General features: G+C 43.4%; 1 protein-coding gene across 1 annotated transcript in view; it reads right to left on the bottom strand.

The window, feature by feature from the left end:
* Window positions 1-2,291: 2,291 nt before the first annotated feature.
* saga (S-antigen; retina and pineal gland (arrestin) a) overlaps window positions 2,292-10,416 on the bottom strand; it is a 10,126-nt gene continuing 2,001 nt past the window's right edge. The window contains exons 4-15 of the mRNA XM_072669038.1: window positions 9,439-9,638; window positions 7,737-7,796; window positions 7,550-7,617; window positions 6,204-6,339; window positions 5,473-5,557; window positions 5,274-5,346; window positions 5,034-5,171; window positions 3,773-3,850; window positions 3,661-3,675; window positions 2,851-2,903; window positions 2,670-2,679; window positions 2,292-2,525 (exon numbers count right to left, since the gene is read on the bottom strand). Of these exons, the coding sequence (XP_072525139.1) occupies window positions 2,426-2,525; window positions 2,670-2,679; window positions 2,851-2,903; window positions 3,661-3,675; window positions 3,773-3,850; window positions 5,034-5,171; window positions 5,274-5,346; window positions 5,473-5,557; window positions 6,204-6,339; window positions 7,550-7,617; window positions 7,737-7,796; window positions 9,439-9,638 (1,016 nt within the window). The 3' untranslated portion in view covers window positions 2,292-2,425. The remainder of the gene's footprint in view (window positions 2,526-2,669; window positions 2,680-2,850; window positions 2,904-3,660; window positions 3,676-3,772; window positions 3,851-5,033; window positions 5,172-5,273; window positions 5,347-5,472; window positions 5,558-6,203; window positions 6,340-7,549; window positions 7,618-7,736; window positions 7,797-9,438; window positions 9,639-10,416) is intronic.

Raw genomic sequence — 10,416 nt, 5'->3', positions numbered from 1 at the left:
GCACTAGCAACACTGTGAATAGCGTGAACAGATTTATCCGTTATTTTTTCTAGACTATATAGATCTGGAAATCATGAATGTTGAGTTAAAAGTATAGAAAAGTGAAAAGCTTTAAAAAAGGAAAATGACTATGCTAAGCTTAGCTAGCTGTGTTGCAGTGAAGCGTAGCGTGTGTATGAGAGTGGCTATGCTAGCTTAGCATAAGTGGAAGCTCTTTGTCAGGTTTATGAAGCATTGGGAAGAGGTTATCTGAATTCGGCAGGGCAACAGCAAAGGATTACAGTGCGTTAATGTGTAAAAAGTGTAATGTGATATTTTAATGGACTGAGCGGTAATGCTTAGCGGAACGATTAGCTGCCTGACGGAGCCACTAGGGAGGGTAAATGAGGCCTATTGTGTCAGTGAGGCTCAATAACAGGGAGGCTTATCTTGTTAGCTTGTGTTTTGGCTCATATTTCACATATTCATCACTGTAATCTGTTCCGGATGAATGAGGAACTTGCATGGCCTGTATATTCCTTTGTTAGAACACTGTAAGCACTTGTCCGTCTGAAACTGCGCTCGTCTCTATAGAGCTAACGTACTATTGACTAACAGTAAATTATTGGAGATGTTATCACTGTTTTAATTAAAGCTCAATTATTGGAGAAATGAATCTTTACCAATGATTTGTTGATTTTGTTTATGTGCATAATCTCAAATAAAATGTGGAGAGAGTAGCACTGACCAGTGCCTCGTTATTTCAGTGCCTCACTGTTGGTTTTGCCTCACAAAATTGAGCAGTTATGTGGAAAATGAAAGACAAGAATTAATTAAATAAAATAAAACATAAATAAATAAAACTTGATATTTGGAGAAATTCCATTTTAGAAATTATTTGTCATTTTTTGTACGTTTTTTGATCATTGTAGAGACTTTTGTAGAGAACATTGTAGAGATTTTTACAAATTTTTTGATTTGATGTGCATAATTTAAAATCTCTAATAAAATGTGGAGAGAGTAGCACTGACCAATGCTTTCTTATTGAAATGAAATTGACAATGAAAGACAAGTTGAATTAATTAAACATAATAATAAATAAAGCTTGATAATAGGAAAAATTCATCTTTACGAATGATTTGTTGATTTTTATTCATGTGCATAATTTAAAATCTCTAATAAAATGTGGAGAGAGTAGCACTGACCAATGCTTTCTTATTGAAATGAAATTGGAGAGAGAGAAATGAAATTGACAATTAAAGACAAGTGAATTAATTAAACATAATAATAAATAAAACATGATAATTGAAGAAATTCAACTTTACAAATTATTTGTCATTTTTTGTAAGTTTTTTGATCATTGTAGAGACTAATTTTTACAAATGATTTGTTGATTTTTATTCATGTGCATAATTTAAAATCTCTAATAAAATGTGGAGAGAGTAGCACTGACCAATGCCTCGTTATTTCAGTGCCTCACTGTTGGTTTTGCCTGACAAAATTGAGCAGCTAGGTGGACTTTTCTTTCTGGTTCTTTTCAGCACTTTCTGATTAGACCAGTAGTTCTCTAGAACTGAGATCCCAGCTGGGTAACATTATAATTATGAGTAGCATTGGTGAGGTTCATCATAAAGGGTTCATCATATAAATTATGATATATTTTATATATATATATATATATATATATATATATATATATATATATATATATATATATTTTTTTTTTTTTTATTTTTTTTTTTTATATGTACTCACACACTTCTGCCTTAATCTTCTTACTGTAAAAGTATATGAAAATCTGAGAGCTAGGCCTACTTAAAGCAGTTGAATTGTACAGTAATATACCTAGCTGTTTGAACCTATTTAACCTATGAAAACCCACATTGTCAAATTTTGCTCAGGGAATCATCTTGGGTCATTGTGTTGCTAATAAACCACAGCGCTTGGGAGACAAATTTATTGTGATTATTAATAGCACAGTTAAGTTGAACCTCACAGTAAAATCCCAGTTCTAAACCACATTCTGTGCCAATTCTGGATGCTTGAACAAATAATACACTACATTTGTTAGAGCGCATGCACAAAAATATATGAATCAGGGGGCCGGGGACCACCTGATTGACTCTGAAACGGCCCAGGCCTCAATATTACTGTATTGAAGAATGCATTGAAGAAGTATCAATACTTTACATACATTTTTATCTGGGAAAAGTCATGTCAAAAGACATACCCATAACCACCCCCCAACCCCCAACCCCCTCCCACTACATTATCACAGCACCCTAAGGGACTGCTTATACCGCCTATAGAGAGAAGCGCCCCTCCCTTTGTGGGCCCAGGGGTATAATCTCAGCCTCTATGCATTTGACAGGTTCAGTGTTAGGCTCCGTCTACTGCGGCAGTCCTTCCTCTACTGTCTTCTAACTTCGCCGATCCGGAGGCTTCTTCACGGCTCACCGGCGGATATGTTCCCTTCCTCTTCGTCCTCCTGCATGCCCTTCAGGTTGGCGCGTCTGAACTCCTCAAACACCATGTCTTCCTCCTCGCTGTGCCACACAGTGGAGGATGAACAGTGAGAATGGAGGATGCTCCGCAGACACACAGACAATACAGAGACATGGTTCTGGCCTGAGCAAACAGTGAACAGGTTATGCAGTCTGGAAAGGGAGCACATACAGTATGTCACTTACCCTTCTTTCACTTTAAGAAGCAAACCAAAGAGAGAAGCAGAGCGGTTTAGTTGGCTGAATGCATTGTGTTATGAATGAGAATATGGAAAAACGTCCATACACAGGTACGGACAGGTACGGACAGGTACGGACAGGTAAGGACAGGTGGGGACGCTCGCTCCTAGGGTTGCGTATATAATACCTGAGTCAGGCTTTGGGTGCATCAGCTGAAACGGCAGCTCCAGGCCAACCTCACTGTTGATAGAAATGCAAAATCACATTATTCCTACTTTAACATACAGTGGAGTTGGGCCTAAACCAGGGCCGGCCCAAGTCATTATAGGGCCCTAAGCAGATTTACGTTTGGGGCGTTTGGGGCCCCTCATACCACCACCTCAGCACCAGATGCTTCATCATGCCATAGGGAGAATACGATGAAGTGGCCTGGGCCTTTATTGACCAGCCAAGCAGCGCATAGGGTGGCAGTAGTGGCTCAGAGGTTAGAGCTCCAAGCTATTGATGACAGGGTTGTGGGTTCGATACCCGGGCTGGGCAAGTTGCCGCTGTTGAGCCCTTGAGCAAGGCCCTTCACCCTCTCTTTCTCTCTGCTACCTGGCCGGCACTGCAGCAACGGCTGCCCACTGCTCCGGGCATGTGTGCTCACTGTCCTGTGTGTGTGTTCACTGCACGGATTGGTTAAAGGCGGAAGCCAAATTCCATCTGTGTCACAAAAATGGTTTTGTTTTATTATTCAAAGTTATTTTTTTAAATATGTGTTTTTTCAGGATATCTAAGTGCTCTTGGGGGCCCCCTGGTGGCGTTGGCCCCCCCTAAGTGGCCGTGTAATTCGAGGATGCCTTGGGCCGGCTCTGCCTTAAACCAATGAATAATTTATCATGTTTTGTAATATTCTGTGGTGCAGCACTGCATGCCTCACTTTTTATAAATTGAAACTACATTACCCAGCATGCACTGAACAAATACAGCACACATCCATTGATATTATGCTCACCTGGTTCCCATCAGCCTACGAAGAATAAAAAACAAACAGAAACAGGATTCATGTAGGAGGAAGATACAGCAATGTGATTTTACAGTGACTGGTGGTTGACGAGTATACTCACCCCCCGACAATGAGCTTTACCATGACCCTGTAGGACACCAAGATCCCCAGCACCTCTTTCAGGACCCCCTCTTTAATTCTAAAGCAGACATTTATATATAAAAATGGTTAATTATGAAGAAATAATGTTCTAAAAATCAAATCCTACATACAATCACCACTCACCACTCACTAGAGCGGTGTTTCCCACTCAACCCTGGTCCTCAGGGCCCACTTACCTGCACATTTCAGTGCATTTCCGGCTTTAACGCACCCCCTGTAACTCAGTAATGGACAGTTAATCAGCTGGTTAGTTGGATCAGGCGTGTTGGGAGTGCAGGGCAGTGGGCCTCCGAAACCAGGCTTGAGAAATACTGCATATAACCCCCTTATTTTCTCAGTCCACTCACTGGCCACCTGAGGTCCACTGACATTATCTCAGACAGTAGCTCATCTATTGCCCCTCAACCTCATTTCAACACCTGTTAAACTGACCAGATATTATTATTGGGTGGTAGGAGATCCCCAGTGACACTGACTGACTGACTTGGGGCTCAAATGTGGGTTTGGGGTCAGAAACTGACCACTAATCAATGCCTAAAGGATGGCTAACTCATGTGTCCTCCGTATTTGACCCATCTGTGGCTCTAAACACACACACACACACACACACACACACACACACACACTAGTAAACCAGAGACAGTGAGCACACACACACACCCAGAGCTGTGGGCAGCCAACTACTGCACCCATGGAGCAGAGAGGGTGAAAGGCCTTGCTCAAGGGCCCAATAGTGACAGCTTGCTGAGCCCGGGTATCGAACCCACAACCCTGTCATCAACAGCTCTGAGCTCTAACCTCTGAGCTACAGTCTCTAACTGTAAACCTGCAAGGGTTAAGGGATAAGACAGGGGTTTATAATAAAGTGGCTGGTTTATTACCACCCATACTAGTCTGTATCTCAGTTTCTCTGGGGTTTTCGCAGTCACTGTTAGCTACTTAGCTACTTCAAAGGGTTCTTTGAGCAATGCCATAGAAGAACCACGTTTGGACCAAATGTTTCTGTATGAAGAACCTTAAGATCAAGTGAGATGTCAAGTTCTTCAGATCTTTAAAGTTTAAGTTCTTGACCCTCAAACATCTCATATTACAAATATGGTTCTTTATGGAACCAAAAGTGGTTCTACGATGGCATCGCTCAAAGGACCCTGTGTAGGAGACCATATAGAGTGTAGGCCATCTGAGTGTAGGCCATAGACACAGCCAGCCAGGGAGCTTACATGCTCGAAGAGGCCAGATTGGTGTCTTCATGCTTGAGTTTGCCATCAAGTGCGATGCCTCGCCTTTCCTTGTTATTGGCCAGCAGGGGGAGCAGTGTGTACGTCTTCTCCATCTTGCCGCCCGCCCCCAGACTATCCCTGTACCAACAGAGATGTTTGAACAGACCCAGTCAGAATTTCCCTCCATTTAAAGTCATGGCGCCCCATTTGTCCTCCTTCCTCACCGACTCGGACACTTACCCGGTTTCCAACAGGTCCACCGACTTCATGTAGCTGTCGTTGGAGTACAGCACCACAGTGGCAGTCTGGTCCACTAAAACCACACAAGCAGAGGAGTTTGAACATTCATCATCATCATCATCATCATCATCATCATCATCATCATCATCGTCATTTGACCTGCAGTGTAAAATCTCCACATGTTCAGCTCTTCCCTCACCAGAAATAATGATGTTCTTCACACTTTTGTTAGACTCGTTGTTGATGTTGATGTGTACTTGTATGGACTCTCCATGATAGTAAGACTGCAAGACATCGGGGATTCAATTAGTTAATTTAACAGAAAATTGAATTGTACAATAAAAAAGACAGAAATGTGTCCATTTGGGTGGTGGACCATACTCTACAACCTGTGAAAATGACATGGCGTCATTTTTGGTGTCAGAAACTGACCACTGATTCAGACCAACCTTGATTTTGCATAGAAATGAATGAATTTCACAGCAATTAACAAAATTCCTTTCTAAATGAACAAGATCTACTCCACAATTTGGTCATTTCCCATTGTCTATTTGGGTGGTGGACCATACTCTACAAAACTCTGCCTCCAATGCAGATTTAGTTCTTACTTCTAATCCCCACCCCATGATCACCATGTGCCTCCTCCAGGTCACAAGTAGCTCCACCACCATCTTTTCAAACGTCTATCAATAATACAACACGCTTGGAGGACAACTAACAGAGGCCCACGCTGGCTGTCATCTGCCATGCTGAGTAATAGGGGAGATGGAAGGTCACCCTACCCACCCAGAGAGTGCTAGGCCAGTTATGCTCTCTGGGACTGGGACTGTTTACGTATGGCTGTGGCATCACTAGAGACTCAACTGACAAATCGCTTAGACAGCTGCGCCACCCGGCACAATGAAACATCTTATATCAATGTGCACCCACCGGCTTCTCCAGGCTGGCCTCCACATGCAGAGGTTTATCTGACATGAGGAAGTCGCGGGTGATGGACACCGAGGGAGCAGGACCAGTCTGCTCTGGGGCGTACTGCACCTTACGGATCATCAGGTGGACAGTACTCCTGTAGAAGACACGTGGCAGTTGTGAGAGGCCATCTAACAAAACCTGTAGCTCTGTAGTTACGAGACTGAGAGGTCAAAATGAAGAACGAAGAACTATTTATTTGATTAAATAAAGTATTTAATATTTAATATCCACCTGCTCTGATACGTGCACTCAGAAACCTATGGCGTGCCGGATTTTTTTTTTCCCGGCATGAAGCAACATCTGCCTGGAAAAACTAAAAGGGACTAAAAATGATCAGACGAGCGCTGACTAAAAAAAAAAACGGCAGGTAATTTAGCCTGGAATTTCTCAGAGGATGTTGGAGAAAACCACAGACATGGTCGATCCAGACAGGGATAGAGTAAAATCACAGACCCCATAAAAAATTTAATCCCATCCGAATAGGGCCAAGGACTACCCTATGTGTCACTCCAAAAAGTATGGTAAGTACGGTATACAGTGTACGATGATGTGGGTCATAAGGCTCAGTTATGTCTGTAATGCTCAGACGGCTGTACCTCTATCTCTATTGTAATATGGTATGCGTCTTCAATGTTCCTAAGTTCAGCCATGTTCAGCTCCTCCACTGCTGCATTCTCTCATCACTGGCTTCCTGTAGCTGCTGCCCAGGTCATCAGATTCAAACCCCTGACTCTGGCCTACAAAGCCAAGACTGGACCAGTGAGCCCCTCCACCAGTACTTGATGGCGATGGTCAAAAGCCGATCTGCACTAAGAGCTCTTCCAGCTTCAAGTACGGCTCGGCTCAACCCGCCATCCTTTAAGATCCACGGAAGACGAGCGTCCAGACTTTTTACTGTCCTGCACCGAAGTGGTGGAACGAACGTCCCCTGGGTGTCCGAACAGCAGAGTCCAACGCTCGCTGTCCTCAAACCCAGACTGAAGACCCTCCTCTTCTGAGAGGACTGGGGCGAATAGTAGAGTATTATGGTCTGCATATTGACTTTGATTGAGGATCTTTGAATTATTAGTCTATTTAGACTAGCTGAGGTTCTTCTTGAGTAAATAGTGAAGCACTTTTGTAAGTCGCTCTGGAGACGAGCGTCTGCTAAATGCCTTAAACGTAAATGTAAATGATGTCATTCTGGGTTTCTTCCCAGACTTTTCTTGTTGGCTCGGCGCAGTCTGGGCAACACAACTGGTATCTATGCAGGGTACACTGAGTCAAGCACAAACGGCAAAACACAGCAGGGAGTTTACACTGACCGTTTGCGGACTTTAGCATCCTGGCTCTCAGCACTGAAGGCCTTCACCTCGAACTCAACAGCGCAGTGCTGTGGAAAAGGGCAGAGTTGCTCAGTGGCTGACTTCCTATTAGGGTCAAAGATTAGATTCGTTCTGAACTTGTGGTTTTTGTGTTTTACAGGAATATGAGAAAGTAAAGACTTGTCACCTTCCCCACGTCCTTAGGAGCCGGCTGCAGTCCCACGGAGCACGGCAGATTATCAGGGAACTGGAACAGAGGGGAGAAAGCACATACAGTGAATAGTTAATAGCAGTTAATAGATGCTGAGAGAGCGTATTCATGTACTTACTGTCACTGTGGAAGGTCCAGCTATACATGCTGTGCCAGGATTCCATGTGCTAAACTGGACTAATGGGCTCACAGCTTATATTTACTTGTATCTGACCTTTTTTCTTGAGGTCAACTCATGCTATTTGAGGTCAAATGAGGTCACCCATAAAATCCTGTCTTTTTTTTTTTACATATTTAAGCATCTGGACATTTGATCTTCACTTGAATATTATAATTATTTAATAAAATATAATTAATAGAAATGCAATTCGAACCCCCCACATTTATTACTGCTTCAAATGAGTAGAATTAGACTCGGCTGCAGAACATCAGCTGCAGAAGATCAGAACATGGTTGGAGAGGATCATTCTGGAGGAGTCTGTCTTATTTATTTAAACCTCAGATGTTTAGTCTGGTCTGCTCTGGATTGACAGTTGAAGTGAGGGGTGAAGAAGATCACCATGGCCAGATCCAGAGAGCTCTCTGAGGCCTTCAGAAAGAAGGGTGGAGATGTAGAGGAGTCTTTTTAACTGGTTCAGTGCCTGGTTAAATAGTTTACTGCCTGGTTGAATGGTTTAGTGCCTGGTTTAATGGTTCACTGCCTGGTTAATTGGTTCCATGCCTGGTTACATAGTTTACTGCCCTGTTAAATGTTTCACTGCCTGGTTAAATGGTTTAGTGCCTGGTTAAATAGTTCAGTGCCTGGTTAAATGGTTTAGTGCCTGGTTAAATAGTTTAGTGCCTGGTTAAATGGTTTAGTGCCTGGTTAAATAGTTCAGTGCCTGGTTAAATGGTTTAGTGCCTGGTTAAATAGTTTAGTGCCTGGTTAAATGGTTTAGTGCCTGGTTAAATAGTTCAGTGCCTGGTTAAATGGTTCAGTGCCTGGTTAAATAGTTCAGTGCCTGAGGGGTGAAGAAGATCACCATGGCCAGATCCAGAGAGCTCTCTGAGGCCTTCAGAAAGAAGGGTGAAGAGGCAGAGGAGTCTGCAAATGGAAGGGCGTTAAAAAGATCTCAGAACAGTTAAAAATCAGCCGCTCCACTGTCCACTAAATCATTTACAAGCGGAACAGCTGACCAACATGGCCAGATCAGGCCGTCCTAGCAAGTTTAGCCCACGCGATGAGTAGAAAAGTCTCCAACCATCGTAAAATGTCATCACAGGTGGACCTCAGTACAGCATCTACCATCAGAAAGAGAGCACACTAGCTTGACTGTCGTGGGAGGTGTTCAAAGTGTTCCCCCCAGGCATTCTTTGTTACTGTGCCTTTAAGAGTGATGTATGTAAATGAGCTCAGTTCTGATTGCCTCATTCAGAAAGAAGTCCAGGCTCTTTAATAGGATGTAAGAGGGCAGCTCTACCCTCAAAGACCTTCTGAGTTGATGAAGAGGTTTTGAGGCCCTTTGTCGGGCCTAACCAGTCATGGGACGTCTGCTTCCACCTTGGTGGTGCTACTTGGTGCCACCACAGGACGATAAGTTCCTGACCGGTTCCTCATATGGTATCGTGTTCTGAATGCCCGTAGTCCTGGTCATGTACTTAGGTCAGGTAGAAGGCCGGAGCAAGAAGACATGCTCACCTCAAAGAAAAAGGGGTAGGCGTTCTCGCCCAGTTTGCGCAGCAGTTTCTCCTGCACCTTGGTGATGGTGCACTGCTTCTTGTCCTGTAGGGCGGGGTAGACCTGCCGGGTGCAGAGGTAAATGTCCCGGCGGAAGGCGATTCCCATAACGTCCATGTCATCTCGGCCGTAGCGGAACGTGCAGGACAAGGCGACGTACGCTGGAGGTGGAGGAAAAGATTCACTTCATCAGATTCACAAACACAGATACACCGATCAGCCATAACATTAATACCACCTCTTCGTTTCTGCACTCATGGCTCACTATGCACACTGTAAATCAGTATGTTGGTTATTAGGCAGCTTGAAATAACTTAACATATTAAATAGAAAAAGGTTAAGGCTGGACAGAATAACTGCTAAAAGAGTTCCCCTTGTTGTGATGCAGCACTGTGGTTCAGTGCCTGGTTAAATACTTCACTGCCTGGGTAAATGGTTCAGTGTCTGGTTAAATGGTTTAGTGCCTGGTTAAATGGTTTAGTGCCTGGTTAAATACTTCACTGCCTGGGTAAATGGTTCAGTGTCTGGTTAAATGGTTTAGTGCCTGGTTAAATGGTTTAGTGCCTGGTTAAATAGTTCAATACCTGGTTAATTGGTTCAGTGCCTGGTTAAATAGTTCACTGCCTGGTTAAATAGTTCACTGCCTGGTTGAATGGTTCAGTGCCTGGTTAAATGGTTCACTGCCTGGGTAAATGGTTCAGTTCCTGGTTAAATAGTTCACTGCCTGGTTGAATGGTTCAGTGCCTGGTTAAATGGTTTAATACCTGGTTAATTGGTTCAGTGCCTGGTTAAATGGTTTAGTGCCTGGTTAAATAGTTCAATACCTGGTTAATTGGTTCAGTGCCTGGTTAAATGGTTCAGTGCCTGGTTAAATGGTTTAGTGCCTGGTTAAATAGTTCAATGCCTGGTTGAATGGTTCAGTGCCTGGTTAAATGGTTC

The sequence above is a fragment of the Salminus brasiliensis genome, chromosome 23 (assembly GCF_030463535.1).
Source record: "Salminus brasiliensis chromosome 23, fSalBra1.hap2, whole genome shotgun sequence".
Taxonomy (NCBI): Eukaryota; Metazoa; Chordata; class Actinopteri; order Characiformes; family Bryconidae; genus Salminus; species Salminus brasiliensis.
Note: the sequence above shows the minus strand (reverse complement) of the source record. Positions and strands in the feature narration are given on the sequence as shown.